At 40.7% G+C, this 21,118-nt stretch overlaps 1 protein-coding gene across 1 annotated transcript; it reads right to left on the bottom strand.

Moving 5' to 3' along the window:
• Positions 1-862: 862 nt before the first annotated feature.
• On the bottom strand, positions 863-20,773 carry lrrc75bb (leucine rich repeat containing 75Bb; the record flags this gene model as incomplete). The annotated part of the gene is made up of 3 exons (XM_010780360.1): positions 863-3,670; positions 17,522-17,634; positions 20,645-20,773. Coding segments are annotated over 3 exons (846 nt in total), but the record flags the coding sequence as incomplete, so codon positions are not given.
• Between the last annotated feature and the right edge of the window lie 345 nt (positions 20,774-21,118).

Here is a 21,118-nt window from a genome sequence, read left to right as displayed (position 1 = left end):
AAATTTTCAATGACCACCCACTGTACCCCCCCCCCCTACACATTTACATTACATACAGGGTGTAGGGTACATTACACACTGGACCCGGGGATAACTAAAAAAAGTGTGTGTGTGTGTGTGTGTGTGTGTGTGTGTGTGTGTGTGTGTGTGTGTGTGTGTGTGTGTGTGAGTGATAGAGCCTTGGTGTTGGGATAAGGGGAGCACAGGTTCCAAATTTGGGGCAAGACACAATAAATAAAGCTTTGCCAGTTTGGGTCCTTATCACAACTGATGGCCAAAAGATTCTCTGCTCAGAGGGCCTTGCAAATGATTCTGGAAGAGAGAGAACCATTTGATAATAATGTAGAGGAAAAGGTTTCAGAATGTGAGGATCACATTTCTGAGAATTCTGAGTCTGATAGTGACTTTGAAGAAGAGGATGTCACAATCTGCTCCCTCACTCACCTATGTTCTGCATTAGCATTTCACCTTAGTCACATCCTGTTTCTCTCTCACATTCTGTTACACCCATTAGCTCCACTAGTTGAAGCCCAAAAAGGCAGCGGGTCCACCAGACCCACGGACACTGGCTGACTAACAAAAATATGAACACCACACAGGGGTTAAATAGCTATATCACAATGTAAAACAAATTGGATGTAGTTAAGCAGTTGTTCCAAACATAAGGGTCATGCTCCCCTCTAGGGTCACAAGATAAACCTTTTGGGTTGTAGGACGATAAACGGGAGGACAACAAATTGTGAAATAATGGAGTGTGTGACCTCTTAGGGCCAACAACAGTTATTTAAGTGAAACCATTTGCAAGGTTTGCAAACTACTCATATCTGAAACATGACAGAGAAGCCAAAACACACAGCTTTTTGTTGTTCTTTTATTGTAAATGTCCATTGGGTAAAAGCTTTAAAACCCTTGTTTTAATCTGATTTATTTTTTATTATTTCAGATTCAGTTTCATTATACATACATGTTCACATTTTGTTCAACAGTTTTTCCATTTTCATTTAGCTGTATCTACTATAGCCAACATAAGAAAAAGAAAAATAGCACAAAAAGAGATCAATAAAAAAATAAATAATAGTTTTAATCTGTTTTACTGATTTAACACTCATTATCTTCTTTAACAAACATAATTGAGGAACAATTCACGGCATTGAGTACAAACAAAACCTTTACAATATGTCATCTTCAGGAGAATGGGTGAAATTTGAAGATCTGATCTCAAAGGATCAAATCATTGACTGGATAAATAATCAAAGCTAATCGTGCTTATTCTTCAGATGTGTCATTATATCCTCTCATTAACTTTTTCACTTATTAAAGTTTTTGTATCTCACAAGAAATTGTAGAAATTCCTCGTTACATGATTACTCATTACAAATATCTTTATGCTGTCTAACACCATTTTACTTCAGTGTCACTAAAAGGATTCTTCAGACAGGCCAATTACAAAAACTCCACAGAAAATACATTTGATTCAAATCATGTTTATTCTGAAAGCAACAGCAGGTCGACATAACTTTTACTTCAAAAAGCGAGCCATGGTTTAATGAGCCAAAGGCATAATTAACTACATTTACGATTGATATTTTCAATTTTTTATGTCAGTGATTTGTAGGTAGGTTGATGAATTATATAAAACCAAAACATTGAAATTAAAATGTTTGATTATGATGTGGGTGACTCAGTGAGTTTCTTTTTTACACAAACAACAACCCATTGAACACAAAGCATGTGCATTGAGGGACGTCATCCTTAAAGTGCAAATAAGTACAAATGTAATATCTACGATCAAAGGTAGTAATTTACTCTGCATGTTCACAACACTTCATGCACACTGGAAAACACTAATTACACACACACACACACACACACACACACACACACACACACACACACACACACACACACACACACACACACACACACACACACACACACACGTACTTAATTAACATCCCTGTAAACATAAATTATCATATTTTCCTGAATAATAGCATGGAAAGAGAACCGACCACATTAACATCTGTAGGCAGGATTAAGTGTGGGAAGTTGTGTTTTCATGCGACCATTTTTGATCAAATCCCCCCCAAATAAATAAATCACACTTATTGGAACATTAATGTAAACATGCTCTCTGTCTGTGGGATCTGAAGTTGACACTAATGGTCATGCCCATTTACTCAAAACAAATGTATGTAGCAACACAGAAGATAAAAGCAGAGGTGTTAGTAACTGTTTCATTGTCTGTTCGGCTTTAAAAACAGAGTGGGCTTATTTCTCCGTGCTTATCGTCCGATTCATAAATAGACTCATTCACAAACCACAAGTGGACCAAATTATCTAGGGCTAGTCCTATTTACTGAGAAAAAATAGATCTTGTTCTGGCCATCTGTGATTAAAGGGGACTAACAAGAACTGATGGAGGCAGGAACCAGTTCATCAAACACTCCTTCAGCTTCAACCCTGGACGTTTAAATAAAAATGGATTCAGTATGTGTCATTTACTCACTATAACTCATCATATATGTCTGAATAACGACTATCAACAGAAGAAAACTGGACGCATATTTAATGTGAGCATAATCTCCTTTCAGTTGAGTTCTGTCAAAAAGCATACACATCAGAGCAAAAATGTTGTAAGTAAGATATTCAGACTTTTTTCACAGAAATAGGGAAGCAGCGATGAAGAGAGACCAGCTGGGTTAACCCCCCCCCCCCATCCTTCCTCAACCTCTCCTGTTGTGTTGCCATTGTGCAAGGCACTTAACCCTCAGCTGAGTGGAATATAACGGGGAGCATCAAGATGTGCGTACATAAAGCACCGGGAACCAGCAAACATGTTCAGTTAAACTTTATAAATAAAAACGTTGTACGACCACAGAGCTGCCTGCATCACATTGTAGAGTTTCAATAGTCGGAGCATCCATACGGACACAACACAGCTATTTATTTGAAAGTTACTTTAGGAAACAAGTGGTAAGCATCTGCCACAATGACAGCTGCTAACAGAGGTGATTCTGAGGGATGTAAGGAGCAGCCAGTCTAAAGAAAGCAGCTGCATGGCGATCACCTCCCACTGAAGTGCAGCGGCACATTCTTTGACGTATTTCCTTCTCCACATGCCCATGCTCGTAGCTCCAGCCTGTCCTCCTCCTCCTCTTTCTCCTCCTCCTCTCCATCGCCCTCCTCGTACAGACTGGGCTCCTCCACTGACGTCTCCAAGTTCGGGTTGTATCCGCTGAACGTCTGCGCCTCCCTGTACTCATAAATGGTCGGGAGGCTGCTGCGTAAACCGAAGCGGCGCCGCAGAGCCACGAGCAGCGGCTGCGGCACGGTGAAGATGTCTACGTTGTTGCCCAGGTCCACCCAGGCCAGGCTGGGGAACTTCTTGGGATCCTTCACTGCATCCGTCAGGTCTTTCAGGATGGCCATCGTCAGGCGGTTGCCATTCATGGCCAGTATGGCGAGTTTTGGCAGGCAGCCGAGGTTGGGCAGCAGCAGCCGTAAGCTCTCGTCCCGCAGCTCGGTGAAGCTCAGGTCCACTGTGGACACCGCCTCGCTGCTGCTCTGCAGGTAGAAGGCCACGCGGTGGACGTCTCGGCCGGACAGCGGGATGCCTGACAGGTTGACCAGGTCACCGGTAACCTTCTTCTTCAGGGTGGTCTTCAGACTGTGGGACAGAAGAGAAAAAAAAACATCAAATTGTTTACAGGTTGTTGCTCAAAAAACATAACATTTCTTTAGTAATGGCAGTTTCAAAAGTGTGTAAACACAAACGATCTTTTATTGATTTTGAAGCGCTCTCGAATGAGACGCCACACTGTCCCACAAGCACAAGGGAACTGCAAAGCATGCACAAAAAGAAAATAGTAGAGTGTTGCAATCAATATTGTAAAGAATAGAATTTGCATCTAAATGTGTCTCAGTCCAAGTCCCTGAAGCAACAAATGATGTCTCCTGGGCAGAATGTCTTACAACAACAAAAAACAGCTGTTTTCAGTTTCAGGTGTCACGCTTCTCTGACAAGCTATCTCCAAGCCAGCTCTCTAAGTCGTTAAATTCAATAAATATATAAATACATTATTGGAAAATAGTAGGTCATTTGCAAACAGGGATTCAGAACACAACTGCATCTTTTTATTTGGATTTATAAAATCAGGTCACATCTGTCTGATGAATAAATAAAAAACAAACAAACACGAGAACTTACTGGTGTTTTTCTAGTTCTGTTGCAGCCAGTCGACTGCGTACTGATGGACGGTTTAAAAATGATGTCTTTGAGTGCCATTGATCTATAATAAAACGTACACTACTACTTACTGCTACCTACCTGTCCTTTATGTTATGTCAGAATGTGATACATATTTTTGTCAACAGACAGGAATAAAAGAGCAATGGAGGTAGGTGATCATCTATTTCAGTCCAAATGACTTCAGCCAACTGGTGTGAGGTGAATCCCTCTTAAGGAAAGACACCACTACAACTATCACACTTGTCAGGTTGGATCATTGCATTCCTCGCTGCCTCTGATAGCACTCTGCTATGTGGAGAACATTTTGTCTCAGATTGCAAAGTGTGGTTAAACATGCAACAAAGAGCTATGAGGAAGCTGCATGCATGTCATGGTAGAGCTGAAGAGTGAGACATAGCTGCAGCGAATTAGAGTCCTTTTGTTTACACTGGCATTAAGACTCCCAGGGAAGACATCTGCCAAACAAATGAAAACAAGCAAGGAGCCTGGGAGACTTTGTGATAAATAGGAGAGAAATGTTCTGTTTAAGGTTTATCCTGTCTTAGTCTGTTTGCCTCCGCTCGCCCCTCAGCGCCTTCAGACACAGCATCCCTGCATCTCTCTCCGCTCTCTGTTTGTCTGGGAGCCTGAACAATCCTCAGACTCTGCTCTCTACATCTGTCTCCCTTTCTGCTTGGTTAAGGGAAAAAAAAGATCTGTAGCACACTGGGGCCGTGATTCGCAAGATTATTGATTCAAGGAGTGGGCTATAATTCATCTCGCCCTCCTTCATATCCTGACTCTTACTCACTGCCTCTCACTTTCTTGCTTTTTCTGTTTCTTGGCCTATTTTCTTATTTTTTTCTCACAGTCTTATACATGTTGCCGTCTGTAATTGACTATCTGAAGCACTTGTACCCGCACTTTAGTAATTCTATTTTTGAATAGTGTACAGTATTTGTAAATGTATTAGAAATCCTTTGTATTCAATGCTTTTTAAACCATGCTCAAAATGTAGTCCTCAAAATGTCAGAAAACAGTGACAGATTAAAAAAAATAACCCCCATAAAATGTCTTGTTTTCTCTAAAAGATGTTCCACTGAAGCTGAAACCACTACATATTTGACTTTTATGCGTTACAAATTCCTTAAATTATTTATTAACTGTTTCATTTTATTTTTATTTGACCAATGTGTTCACTGACTAATAGTTTCAGCATTCACACATTATTGACTGACTGTTGCATCTAAAAAGACCGGGAAAGTCTGACTGCATCTGCAGCTTTTTGACACACTCCACCACTCCTGTGACTTCAGCGTTTTTAGCACTGCGCAGCTTCTGCCCTTTACTGTAATGAAACCGATCATGGGCATCGACTTTCTCTTGAACTTATTTATAGGAGGGTTTTTCTGCTTGTGCTGGAGCCCTGCCCTTACACCTGTGTGCCACAGCGTGAGTAGAAAGAGCTGCTGAGAACAGGTCAGGCAGTGTAGCTGAGTGGGTGGTGCACGGTGGGCTCTAATGTGCTTCTAATGAGGCGGAGTAAAGACGGCTTTAGTCTTTCTTCCAAATCCTCCGCCTCCGAGTTCTGTGGGCTCAACTCCGCCCTCAGGCTGCTCGGCTGGCTGCAAGCCCGGGGGCACAGCGAGCATTTCTAAAGCCACAGTGTGCACTGTGGTCCATCAGCATGATAACAACATAAACAACAACATGCCTCATCTCATTCCCTCTGATGTGGCTGCCATGGTCGTAGGCTGTGGTGCATATCCTCTTGGACCAGTTTAGACAAAAACAACTTCAAAGGATAGTCTTCCTGCATAAACATGATGCGAACAACAACAACACAGCATCGGGAGTCATTTAAAAGCAAACAATTGAGGGGATATCAATGTATTGGCATCCTGAGAAGCAACTGATACTACAGTGCAGGAATCTAATAAGAGCAGAGTATGTCAAACGATCGGCTGCGTAATGGGGGGGCTAAGGATGGCTGTCTAATTGCTTTCCATGGAGTGTCTTTCCTCAGGGATGTTATTAACATTACACACCTAACAAGGGTCCTTGCTGTTATCTAGTTATGTAAATCCCATCGGTGAGAAATAACACATTTTAGTTTTTGTGACGTTACAATTGAGTGCGGACAAAGAGGTCAAGCTAAAAGAAAAAGTCAGAACAAAATCATAAAATGTGTCTTTTAACTAACTATTAACCGTGTTTTAAAAGAAATGCTGCTCGAGAATTAGACATTGAACCTGTATTTATATTATTTACAGTTACTTATTGTACAGTTCGAGTTCCGCTAAAGGTCTCAGAATCTTTCCAGCCTTTCTAATTGTTTGCCTTGCTCTGATTCTTTCCAACTGTGTGTGATCTCCTTGCTGCCCTTATGTCTTTACCTACCCTCTCCAGCTGTGTCTTGACTATGTTATTAGTCCTGTCTCTATATAAGCCTGTCTGTCAAAGTGTTTTCGTTGTCAGTCCGTCATCATTGTACCATTTAAGATTAGATAAGATGGACCTTTATTAATCGCCGTGGGGAATTTCAGTGGTCTCTGCCTTTGACCCATCATAGTGTTAGGAGCAGTGGGCTGCCATTATGTACGGCGCCCGGGGAGCAGTGAAGGGAACTGTGCCTTGCAGGGACACCTCTCTAGCACTTGGTCTTTCCGGGACTTGAACTGATGACCTTCCAGTTGCCAAGCCAAGTCCCTATGGACTTTGCCACCACCGCCCTTTAATCTCTTGAACAGTGTTGTTCAGCTTTTCCTGTTTCTGTATGTTTCCATGCGTTCTCCCTGTGGATTTGCAGCTCCCCTTTCCTCTTGTCATCTTGTTTTGCTTTGTTACTTTCCTTTTGTTTACCTAGCTTGTTCTCTCAGTTTTGAGGTTTTTACACCAGCTTTCATTGAATAAATATCGCTATGTGTTAATACTTTTATACCTGCCTTCCTTCTTTTATAGTTGGGCTTGATTTCCTTTCCCCAGTCAGAAAATCATAACATCTTCATTTTTTTGTCTCAGAATTGGTGTAGGATACGCACTTCTCAAAAAGCTGATTCTAGTTAATCCTGGTAATGTTGGCTAATCTGATGTTCCATTCAACTGTGGAGTACCACACGGCTCCGTCCAAGGTCCCCTTTTACTTCTTATCATGCTCCCATTTCATTCGTAATCATACTTTTGTTTTCAATTCTTCAGAAGAACTATAAGAGATACTTCAACTCAATGGAGGACAATTATCCTGTTTAGGCCATTTCACTAAGCACTCATGATCCACTTAAAGGTGGGGTAGGTAAGTTTGAGAAACCGGCTCGAAATACACTTTTTGTTATATTCCATGGAATGCTCTTAACATCCCGATAGTAATGATAGCAAGTGCTTTGACAAAAAATCCATAAAAAAATGTCATCTGTGGAAGCCGTAGTACTGTAAAAAGCACGACCAATCATTTTAGCCGGCGCGGCTAAAGTAACTGGATGGCCTACCTGCCTGTCAGCCTTCCATCTGTGCACAAACTTATCTCGTGCCCTCATTGGTCATGTGCGCTTTCGTGTGTGTTGGAAGAGGGGCTCTGTAAGGGAGTGGCAGATTTTTTCCGGCTGTGTATTTTCAAATTCTAGCGCACTCAAGCTGGTTTCTCCAAAATTACCTACCCCACCTTTAAGTAAGGCACAATATGAGATGAATAAATCCCTGTTTTTGTTATCTCCGGAAGGAAGAAGGGACAATTTAGTGAGATTCAGCTAATCTTTGTGTGGGAGGGAAGAGGGAGCGCATCTGGCAGAGATCTGCACTCTCTACTCTACTGGGTTTATTTTTAAGTTATTATTTTATTGCTAAGTCTTTCTCCTTTTCTACTAAACATCCAAGAGGGAAGCTTCTTTATTGAAGGTCAAAGCAGGTCCATTAATGTCTGTATTCAACCACTTCTGGTGTGCCTAAGTTTCAGGTGAAACTCCACTCAGTCTCCTAACGTTACAAAATGGAAGTGCTCATCTTTAGCGTTAGTCAGCAGCCTTCCTACTTTACCATTCCGCTAATCAATTTCCGCTTGAATGCAACCAAACCCTTTTCACTTCAACTTAAATAGACGAAGTGCTGGAGAGGTGAACATTTTCTGAAAAGGGCTGAGAGAGAACAGCCAACATGTTATTTCTTCTAGATACTGTGAAGTTGTTTTCAGGAGAATCTTACAACCCTTCAATATTCTGCCACAGGGGTGAGTTAAAAGGAAATGGCAGGAGAAACTTGTAATCCATTCGCCCACGTAGAATACATGTTCCCCTTCATTTACTCTCATGAATCAGTAATACATCAAGAGACAGAGGGAGTGTTTGAGGCCATATATTTTTCATGTTCATTTACTGTGGGATTCATTATAACAATAGGTGGTGTATGCTATAAATACTTTCTTGTTTGTTAAAATCAATATCTTGAACTTTTTTACCTTTTTATATCTGCTTAAGCTATCGCAATTCACTGGGGCTTCAGTTGGATGACAAGGTATCTATTAAAAGAGAAAAATTCGTAGATGGTTTGTTACCTGAAACTAATAGCAGCATCATATAATCAATAGTGATGATTTATAGACAAGTTATAACCCAATCAGCTTATAATACAAAATAATTAAAGGATTTGGTATAATGCTAATATCTTTCTCGATGATTCATGAATGAGAAGAACAAAACCACTCAGTATGACTGGCACGAAGCCAGTGCCAAGCATGTGGTTAGCTTGAAAAGTTAAGATTAAAGGAAAAGGAAAAACATTAATATTATTATTTTTAGATTGCAAAAGTATTGCTTGAGTAGTAAATACAACAACCTGGCATCCAAAAAGATGCTCTTATTTAGGGCTATTACAAAAAATGGTCTAATATCTATTACTGATCTCTAAAGCATTGCTGACATATTTAATAACCGTTAATAAATAATGTACAACTCATAAACTGCATCTTGATAGTAGAGGGTGAGAAAATACCCATATCTTGCTTCTGTTTAAATATTTTAGTAATAATTACTTGTTTTGCAAAATCTGTAGCCCATCTGCAGATATCAGGCAAACATGAGATCACAGATATACCGTATATGGCAAATCAGATTGCAAGACAAACTCTGTAATACAAAATTCAAATGTTCTTTCCGCTGAACATGCAAGGAGACACTTGACTTGTTTCAGGGAAATGAAATAAAAGCACTCGAGAAACTAAGAAAAAATGTGGATGCTGTTCCAGGGACTCGTGGGATTGGTCTGCTTCATCAACGCTTTGGTCTCGACCCGTTTATTCATCCGATCGATCCAAGCTGTTTTGCCTTCTGGCTTCTGTATAATACATGCACGGCCCGGCCGTGGGAGAGAGGGTCTAATGTAAAAGCTCATCCTTGAGAAGTGGGCCGGTAAGGAACAGCTCATGTTTTCCTGTGTATCATCTGAATATGCCTGCAGGCCTCGGACTGTGGGCTAACACTGAACATTTCCTGAACCAGTTTGTCTAACTCAACTTAGTTTAAGCATCAATGAATACTTTTGGAAAATGTTCCTTGTGTTAACGACAGTTCTTTATAGCAAGTTCAATCTGTCACACGTTTCAGCAGCAAATCTTGTGTGAAACATGAAAGCAGAGACTGCACACACCATCCAGTGTCCTCTAGTTTCATGGGGATAGTGGCACATTTTCTATGAAGGAAAAAATAGCCCCAAAGCTCATTTGGATTTGGATTACATTTCAGTGAAACATTTAGCGGATGTGCTGATAAAGGCTTGTTCTATTGTGCGGCGTCAATGCAGCAGCTCAGGGCTGCGCGGATTTGACATCTCAGATCAGTCGCTTGGTTCTTTGAAAACTTTGAATTCTGAGTTTTGGGGAAAGTAGTAATGTTGATGTTAACACTGAGTGAAATGACAGCGGTGCTGGGAACAGGAGAACGAAAGGAATGTAATAGCATCTGTCACAATTCGTTAAAAATATGGGCCAAATCCCCAATTTACAAACACAATAGTCAAAAAGTCCTTGAAGACAGTGCAGTACTGGCTCTCAGCTATACTCTGTCATGCAACACTCATGGACCCCTTAGACACGAATGTGGGAAACATGTTGCATAACAGAAAACAGGAATTACATTTTTAACAGATAAGTGTTAAAAAAAGGAGGTCTTTTATAAATCTTACTTATGTTACCTCTACGCACAGCAGAAATAACACAAACAGGAAGGATTAACTCTCAATATGTTACTTCCAAATAAAGATAAAAGCATATTTGCGCTGCTGTGCCAATAATTATAAATCCTCTCTGTACAGAGTGTACCATAATGCAAATGTGCAGCGTGTAAAATGTACTACACGGTTGAGCTATAATTTCTCTCTTGATTTGATTTGATGTGACAAACTGGATGCTTAGGAGAAAATAATACTGCGACAGAACACAGAAAACAGTTTGCGTTACATAACACTATAGCATGGAGGAGTATGTCGGTGTCTTCTATACTATGTCAAGGCACAGTTATGAAATCAACATTAAAATGCAGGGCTACAAACAGACCGACGGGCTTGATCGTTGGGGAGTGATCTGTATCAGCCTTAAAGAAATGAGACCCGCATATCATCTGAAGCACAACAATCCTTGTTCCCTTTACTCTCGAGCAGCAGCAGCAGCCTTATCTCAGATTCACAGTTAAATCCAATCAATGAGTAAGAGAGCTTCAATCCCTGGATAAAAACCAAAGAAGTCAGGAAATGCTTTTATTTAAGCTGTTGGCCTCAAGTTTCAAAATGTCTGCTTGATTAAAAACACCTCAAACTCCGTGTTTACCGAACAACACATCCAATCTTTTTTATTATTTAATTATAGCCCGTCCTGAAGATTGGAGCAATGGATACTGAGCATCTCTTCCTCCTCTCCCTCATCCTCCAGGATCTCTGTCTGTACGGCGGGAAGCCCTCAATTATTCATAGAAGAGGATGGTGGCTGGATCTTTAAGTCTCTATTAAAAGTGGAGGTCAACTAGACAGCAGATTGAGCAGATTGAGTGAAGCGTGCAAGTAGAAAACATAATCTATGAATAGAAGTATGAGCAGAGAAAGCAAAAACCAGACATCTGTGATCGTGTCCTCAAAAACACAAAGTAATATTTTTCAAATACTCTTCCTCTGTGTGTAATATTTTGCCCTCGCCTTAGGAGTAGATGTTGTGGGCTAGTCAGAAGTCAGGATCGCCATCACACAGAGCCTGCTCTGCCTTACAGTGCAACCTAGGGGGGGTGACTTTGCTGCAAAAATAGGTCATACTGCACATGTGTCAGATACACATGCCACACGTACAGTAAAGAATTGTCTGTTTCATTATTCCAGATACGACACGGCAGCTGTGTGACAGAAAGCAGGTTGCAACAGGTTCTAGGTGACAGCTTATAATTAATTCAATCATTATTATGATGATGGGGAGTTCCCCTCTGGGTAATTACTGACTGAGGAAGTCGATTGTTTTAAATGAACAAATTATTTGACTCCTCCACGGCCACAAAACCAGAGACATTTGGCTCAATTTTGTGTCCTGTGAACAAAGATGTCATACCCAAAGTTCTGATAAAAGGAAACAAACAAATCTGCAAAATAGGATAGAGTCTGAGGCTGGTGCTTTTCGCTTAATAAAAGGAATTTGGTCATAAAATTGACAAAATATTGGACACATTTACAAGTTAAGTAGTCACCAAAGTTATTAGCATGATGTAATAAGCATACATATCTGCACTAAATCCAATCCCTTCAGTGGCTAGACATTTCACTCTGAGCCACAGATGTCAGCCTCATGGTAGATGATTATTCAGAGGTCGCTAAAGTCAGTAAGACACATTGTCAAAAAACCATGAATGTTTGTACAAAAAGTCACGGTAATCCATACAATAGTTGTTGTCATATTTCAGTCGACACCAAACAACTCAATGACCCTGCCACACATAGAGCCACACGTAGGTAGAAAGACTTCCCACATCATATAAGGCACATTCTTGTCTATTGTTAATGGAGGCAATCAAACAAAAGCTTTGCCTTCATTGTTTTTCAGCTCATGGCCAATGTTGCCAGACTTTTGTGCACGTCAACAGGAGGTTTTAGCTTCGTTTATTTTTGCACTGCAAATTATGCCCCAAGGACCCTCACCACATTCATCTTATGAAATTGCGTCTGTCTTTATCCTCTACTAAAAAGTTACAACAAATTGTCAAACAAATTGAATGTGAATATGCCAGCTTATTTGGGATGGACGCCCAACTTTTCAGATAGCTTTCAAATGACATTAACGTAGACATGGCCTTAGAGGATTGGACAGCAGCTTTAATGCATAGGTTACCAACATGTACAATATTAAAGGCTGCAAAGTTGAGAGGTTCCTTGCCTTTACAATATGTCTGCGCCGCTGGAAGGATCATGAAGGGGAGACAGGCTCAAATGACAGCAAAGAAGAGAGGTAGAGGGGATTTCTTCAAAGCTTAGAGCAAATTAGCCCGAGCAGCGGAGAGAAAATCCCAGAGAGCATTTCTCCGGTGATTAGCCGGTGAAAGCTGTCTGGAGATCTGAACTAGAAATACAGTTTTTGAAACACAGTTTAAATCCATCCAGACTCTTACACAGATATCTAAAAAACTTGCACTGCTGAACCAAATATAGTTATTGCCAAGATGCCTGACGGCTTTTCTCTGGCTTATGCTTGCCAGGTATGATTCAGAAGTGAGAGTAAAGATATGAGAAAAGTGGTAATCTTTCTGAAGTGGGAAGGATATTCCAACTAAAAATAAAGGAGAAAGAGATGTGTACAATGACCTGAAGCTGTTGAGTTTTGGCTACCAGGATTGGAAAATCTGAGCAGCTGCAGGAAACCACCCAAGGAGCTGAGGACGGTTTGATGCTGAACGATCATTTGTTGAGGCTAAGGACAAAAGCTAAACTGCAAATTTGTAGAGTGTTTCAAGAGCCAACTGAGGAGTGATTTCCAATACTTGAGAAAGAGGTGTTTAAAGAGTTATCGAGTAGTGAGGAAAGTTAGTTGGTTAACTGCATTAGTTGTCGGGGCATGCCAGATAGTAAGACCAATGAGAAGAGCAGAACATCTAGTCTTTGTCTCCAACGCCGCTAAAGTTGAGGTTTATCTATGTTATTGATCGCAAAGCTGCAAGTTTGATCTGCAAATGCAACACAGTAGGGTGGAAAAATTGTCTGTTGTCACATCAGCATTTTACCAATTGCCATCTTAAAGGGGCCCTATTATGCCCACTTTCAGGTTCATATTTGTATTTTGTGATCTACTGAGACATGTTGACATGCTTTAATATTCAAAAAGCTCTTTATTTTTCACATACTGCCTGTGCTGCAGCTCCTCTTTTCACCCTCTGTCTGAAACCAGAGCCTATAGTCTGCTCTGATTGGTTAGCTGGACGGCTCTGTTACGATGTTCAACCGCCTAGATATCCCACCCCTTAGCCTATCACGTACAATGTGTTGAGCGCTATCCAATAGAACAAGTGTTACATAGTGATGTCATTATGTCCTGGAAGTAAACAAAGGAGTCCAATGGAGGCGTTTCAGGCAGGCTGGGGGAGTGTGGGAGAGAAACTCCCTCTGGAGGGAACACAGAGGGTTTAGCCTTTGCAGACCATTTACATGCACAAAAACATATATCACTCACTACACGAAAGGGAAAACACAATAAAAACCCTTCAAAGCAAAAATACTTATTACTTGTTTGAATGGGATCAATGGGCATGAGTTGCATTCAGCTGTTGTTGTTGTTCAGTTTCTTATCCTGCACTTGGGTCCACCCTGCTTTGCTCTCCAGCGGGACAACTTTAGCCCTAACAGTCTGGGTCAAACTAGAAACACGCACCCACACTGAGAACACCTTCCCAAACATCTGTCTTGTTGTACTCTTATCCTCATACAGTATGTTCATGATATTAACATATGATGATACAACATATTTAAAAAAAAAAAATTAACAGATGCACTTAGATTTACTCCAATACTTGTGTACAAAGCTGAATTTTTCATACCATTATTCAGTTGTCTTCTTGAACCACACTATTTTCTTTTAATGTACTGAAGATGTCTGTAATAGCTGCTGTCAGAGCCTCGTGTCAATTACAGCCTTGCAATGAAACAGCATCTGCAATCTCAATCCAATCTCTTCCAAATGTGCTGGAAGGGCAATTTTACCGTCATAAAAAATACGAGCTTGATTAATCTCAGATTCAATACCAATACCAATAACATTAAGAACTCCTCTGGGGACGCACATATACAGTACTTCTCTGAAAGCTAGCACATGCAGCTGCAGAGAGAAAATGATGCCTTGATAATTTATAAAGTGTGACTTGCTTTGCAGTTACAGTATTATGAAAGCATAGCAAGCTGAAGTAATAACGCTGGAATCAAGATTGATGCGTTATCTCTTGAAGATTTGCAACCAATTGCATATTTTCCATGAAATATATTCAATTTGAGCCCCAGTTGGAGAGCAGGCTGCAGCACATTTCTAAATTGATCAAAAATAGACTTCAAAATCACTTGAAGAAAATAAGACTGTAAGAATGCAATAAACTGTTAAAGGATAGCTGATGCTTTTGCATTCCCTAATATGAAAAGATCAAATTCACAATCGATGCGAAGCGAGGCAGGAAGAAAGAGGTAAACAGGCAACTTCTAATCGGCAACCTTGCAGTGAATCCGCCTCCCCCTTTTTCTCTCTGTCTGACAGAGCGTTTCCCCAGAGCCTCAGCTCAAACTGCAGAACCGCTCTGTGCGGCAACTGTTGAACAAAATGGACTCTCACAAGAAGGAGAGAAAATCCCTCAGGAGGAGAGGAGAGGAGAGGAAGAAAATCAATGCAAGGGAAGGGATTTTAAAATAGAAGACATTGAGAGGCCGGGGGGAAGGAAGGGAAGGAGAGAGATGGCAGAAGGTTGAGACAGACTGAGAGGAAATAGACAAAGGCTTTATAATGAAAAGATCCATAACAGAAAAGCTTCTGAAACCATGTGTCCTAAAGCTTCATTTCAGAGTGCGTCATATTCACAGAGTCTGGTTTGAGTCCCACAGTAAGCGCTGTTGCCTGATGCTTGCAGTGGAGGCAGAGAAAGACACGGGGTTTGCTAATGAGCACTCTGGGAGTGTCTGCCTTGTTGTTCTGTTGAGTGTTATTTCAAAATACAGCAGCCAAGAGACAGGGGCGGGAAGTTAACTCGAGCTGTCAAAAAATATTTCGATCTGGGTTAATTGCTCAGGGAGAGGGAGCCTCGTGATCAACAGTAGAGAAGTTGTTTCTTTCATAACGTCTCCTCAAATGTACCTGTTACTTAGTTTGAGTTGGGGAGCATTTCATTTGTTGTACAGTCGCTGTAATCAGTGTCCTCTCTGTTGCTCTTTATTTCACTCAAACATGAACAATCAGTACCAGACCCGCAGTTTGGTGTCAATTGCTTCAAATTCAGTTCAGTCTTAATTTCCTGTTTGCTCCATGATCGTTCTTGGAGATGGTTTGTAGATGTATAGAAACAATAAAATCTCTCACAGTCATAACAGAGAGTGTTGGAATATGGTGTCAGGCTGTTTTTGTCACAGCAGGGAGGAAGTGTGCTTACTGCTGAGAAGGAGGTGTGAAAATGTAAAGGTAGTATCGTAAATAAAGGTATGTATTGATGTCAAATATTGATAGAAAAATGTACTTTAAGGTAAAGCATAAATGAAAAAAGCATTGATTGCATGGGATCTACTACACAGTGTAGCACCATTTAAGTTCACATTTTAACCAATTAGTGTATGATGTGGTGTAATTTGGTTCAGATGAATAATTCTATTCACATTTCCTGGACATTTTGATTTTCAAGGTAGTTAACACCTGGAAGACAATGGAAACATTATCATGTATGGTGATACTGAAGAGTACTGTACTGAAGCAATGAAGCACTCTCCAGACCTCATTAATGCAGCAATGCCACCATCATAGATCTAGTCTGACCTTAAGTTAACATTAACATTTTAACTGGATTTGATTGCTTTTCAAGCGACTCACAATGGCTGTTACAATTCAGATGTGTGGAAAATGTATTTCAGATTGAATTAACAGAAAGCAAATGTAAACTATGCAAACTCTTCGACACGTGACTCTATTGGGTAGATGTTATTGTGAGAATGTTCAACTTTATCACATGGTGTAGGCTTTTAGATGTAATGAAGATTACACCCGAGTATAGGGAGGATCTGTGAAGTGACTCAGGTCACATAATTGTTTTATGGCACATAGAGAAAGAGATCAGCTGCTTGTATGAGACACACCTGGAAGGGGAGTGTGTTTTATGGCTTTGTTTGTATACTCTTTAAAGGTCATGGGACCCGCTGTAGGGTACTACCTCACTACGACAAACACCATGCATGCACACAATGAAGATCTGTAAGAGAATAAACAAATATTGTGTTTTCTACCTTTGTTTCCTCCCTTTCATTGCTCTCTAGACAGCAACAAAAGATGCCACGACCCTCCAAGCAAAACTGCTTACACTGCAGCAGCAATAACCTCAGTTCAGCCCCAAAAAGACGGTCAGAGTCTCCATTACAGCCACTCATACGTAAAACTCAAGATATAGTGAAAAACTGTGTTCGGTCTTCAACCTGTTGTTTTCTACCTCAAAGATGGGAAAAGCGACCAATGAGAACTTTGTCATTTTTACGTTGTTCAGCTTCGAAACATTCATTGGCTAACAATAACATTATTGTTCTATTAATATAAAGTGAGGTCAGTTACTCTTTAAAACAGCTGGTAGTTATGGATACTTTTTACTTAAGTACATTTCCAAGTCCACACTTCTTTACTTTTACTTGAGTAAAGAAGTTTAGTCATTACTTCTACTTTTACCAGAGTATCTTTAAACACGAGTATCTGTACTTCTACTTGAGTAAAGGATGTGTGTACTTTTGCCATCTCTGTTGACTACCACATAATACATCTAGAACAAACTAAATGTTAGGATACATTCCTGAAAAAAATATAATTCCAGGAAGTAATTATTTTAACATCACAAGACAACCATAAACCCTATTGAACGCACTATTACAAATATAACCTGGGCACATTGAAGCAAAATCCTCCCAATAACTGTCGATGTGTTGCCTTCCTTTAATTTTTCCTAGAGGCTCTGTGGTGATTTATGAGTTTCACTGATGCTTAGTATGTGTTTACTGCAGCAGGGACTGTCCTTCCTCAGAGTGACGGGCAGCGTCTGCCGGCAGCGAGGAGGACACACTCACCAGGCCTGAGACTTCCTCCTGGGCACGCTCTGTCTCGTCCACTTGGAGTGAGGGGTCAGATGGTAAATCAGCTGCCGGCAGATCTTGGTGGTGGACTTGAACGAGTCAGTCTCCTTTAACACACACAGAGGACGAATGATGGACAAGAATTGAGTTCATACTGCAAATCAAAACAGTGGTTGTTCATATACAAATCACAAGTTTTAGGCAAACAAAAAAATATGCACAAGCTGTTAAAGATATTTATACATGTTTGATGTCTTTTTCTTTCTTCCTGCTAACTACGGACTGATTCTCCCACATTCACAAAGTGTTTCTTTCTTGTCCTTTGAAAACAGTGGCTTCAAAGATTTTCCCACACAGAAACATTCATTTATTTGTGCTTTTTGCCTCCCTCTTGCTTCATGCCTCCCCTCCTCTCTGCCTTCTCGTTTCTCTCTCCCACCTCCGTCAAAGACTTTAAATGCAATGGCTTTAGCCGAGCAGGGTAAATCTAATTAATGGTACAACACGACAACAAGAAAGAGGCAATGTGGCGAGAGGGGAAAAAAAAGACAGGGGCCATTTACCTTAAGGCGATTAACTATTCCCGCTGCCATTTCTTTTCTCTGGCGACAAACAACCATGCCTCATACTTCAAAACATGCAGTGCTGCTGTTTCAGCCACTCGGATGACTGAACTCAACATTAAAGCTGCGCATACTGATTCGCAGTGTGGAAGTATTCTTAGAAAATGTTAGTCTGTTGACTGGAAGGATCACCAAAGCATTCCTGGATGTTAATCACGCACCTGTAAAGCTGAGTGCATCAAAAATATAAATTAAATTGTGAAACTGATGACCATGAGCTTCACAAATGATTTATCTTTTAGCCTCAATGTGTCCTTGAATATATAATGTGAATACATGTCAGAGTGGTGGAAAACACTGGGCAAAGAGGCAGCTGCCGGGCCTTGAATCCAGCACACTGCCTCTCTACATCCCCCTCACGTCTGACAGAGTTTCCTGCCACGGGTCGCCAGACAGGGAGATCGCTGCCAGCTTCTCACCCTCCCCCTCACCCCCGTCTTTCTGGGCTTCCCCCCGCCAAAGCAAACTACGATAAGATTAGCGTTTCCCACAGGTGATTATCATCTTGACTCGGTAAGTAAAGACTAGACCACGGTGACTTTATCTTAAAGCAACCCATCTTTTCCTAAAAGGGATAAAGCCTTTAGATAAGTGTAATGGCTGCTGTGAGTTTTACAGCCAGTCTGCTGCTACTGTATTCAGCCGCTTCAACCAGACTGAAATGTCATTTGAATTGTATCATCTTGGATTTGTATGTCGTGGTAAAGTGGAAGAGCTGACTCCCAGGCTTGATAAATCATGTATTTTATTGAACACATACATCGGAACTTAATGCGCATGAATAATGAAAGAGTTTGTCTAATGTATTGACAGGTAAAAACTAATATAAGACAACTGGATATACATCATACATGTTTTTTGATATCAGTAATATCTGTAATACAATATGAGAGTGATAGCAAAGAGGTCGATATAGCTAGTGTGCCTTAATTTAGACCTTAAAACGTCTATTTCTTTGCCTTTTCTATGATATTTTGAAGTCACAACATATTTTTCTCCTGCAAGTTGCATCATTATGACCCATGGCACAAACGGAAGCTGTGTTTCTGACTATTGTATCACAATTTATTGCAAAGGGAGGCTGAAGATTAAAATGTACGAAGGGAAAACAATCATCTACATTTATATTTTCAATATCTTCATATCATTTTGGTACGATCCCTTACTGAGAGGTGTCTGTAGGCTGGGACAGAAAAGGCTTCACAGTGGACTCCACTTTGATCCCACCTGCCACCTGCCACCTGTCAGATCCTCAAAGTGCTCTCATTGTGAGTGCCAAAGCCCCACAATCCTGTCTGCTATTGACCGTGGCCCCCTGCCCCGTTGACCTCGGCCTGATGACCGCTGGGTTCCTGCCCACGCTGCCCAGTATGAAGCAGCCTAAGCAGGTACTCTCTCACACCTGCAGGTCCTGGAGCACAGCTGCTATCGTTGGCCAATGTGCTGAAAGAGCACCTGAGCAGCAGGGAAGACGGTGCCACTGCAGAGCCAAACGCTGACCCACTGCCTCATCTTGGCCCACACATTAATCCTTAACCCTCCGCCCACCCTTCAGCATGCAGGTGTCTCTCTGTAGCCGTGTGGTAACTCTCATTTCAACCTCAATTAGTCCTCTAAATGCAGCTTTTCCACATGCAGGCTCAAAAATTCAACATGGCTTGGCTAAAAACATGCCCATAAAAACATTCTTGTGATGACAATGTTATAAATCAGTTGTAATATCTTGTTTTTCTTCATATTTACAGTATCTTACTCAAGTCGTCTTGTAAAGCTATATGAGCAAATATCTGAATTAGGGCTGTATAAATAAAATAATAATAATAATAGATTTATTTTGTTAGCGCTTTTACAGGTGCTCAAAGACGCTTTACAGATATAGTGAAAAGAAAAAGAAAGGAACAACAAATAAATATATAGTTAAAGTTAAAGTCAAATAATACAAAAACAATCACACATTAAAAGCCAGATTGAAGAGGTGAGTTTTTGTGAGTTTTTTGAAGGTGGTGAGGTCAGTGCACTCTCTGATGGGTTGTGGGAGTGAGTTCCAGAAATAAAATGTATTAGCCTCTCACATTTCCCTTGTAAAGCATGAGCCAGCCCCTCGTGTGGAATCTGTGAATATTAAGCAGGATGCCCGCAGAAAAAAAGACATCATCTAATATTTAACTCATTTTAGAAACCTGAAGACGTGCTTAGTGATCTACGGTATTATGCTCATGGCTTAACACATACAGTAAACTTTAATTTCCCTTGATCGTAGCCTCTGCAGTTTTTGTACGAAGACAACTGGCAGTTCCTTGCTGTCACAACAGCATGACAGGAACAATATGACAAATGCACTTAGGCATGGCTAATACATGTGGACATGCTGCTTCTTGCCTCGCCTTTGTTTACAATTGTAGCCGTGGCCATGCTAATTAATGTGAGCACTGTAGAGATTGTTTTTCAGTATTCATGAACAGTTTAAACAAACCGGATCGCTCTGGATTCTCACCCTTTTCGGGCACTGCAGGTCGCGGGCGAGACTGAGCAGCAGCTCGTGAGAAATGGGGTCCACCAGGTTGAGAAAAGCTGCGTTCTTGTACAAAATGTCATTGAGTGACGATCCCTGGAGTCCCAAATCCTGAGAGGTAGAACAAAGAAAAATATGTGGTTAACTGCTTTTAAAGCTAACAGTAAAGACTGTTGACTTGGTAATTAATTTGATTAAAACAGCCATGTCTAAAGCACACTTCATTTAATATTCAAGTGTCGTTCAATGGATAGATTAAGGAAAATAGATTATCAATGTTGATGAGCTTTCTTTATTTTTATTGTTGCCTTTCATTTCGCTCTTATCTTGTAAGAGCTGATAAGGTTTTGCTGCGTTTACATCCAGTTCAGTTGATTAGGGGGTGGAGAGGTGTCTGTGTGCATACCATACATACATACATACATACATACATACATACATACAGTGTGTGTGTGT

Source organism: Notothenia coriiceps, unplaced genomic scaffold (assembly GCF_000735185.1).
Source record: "Notothenia coriiceps isolate Sejong01 unplaced genomic scaffold, NC01 NC01_scaffold00000464, whole genome shotgun sequence".
Taxonomy (NCBI): Eukaryota; Metazoa; Chordata; class Actinopteri; order Perciformes; family Nototheniidae; genus Notothenia; species Notothenia coriiceps.
Note: the sequence above shows the minus strand (reverse complement) of the source record. Positions and strands in the feature narration are given on the sequence as shown.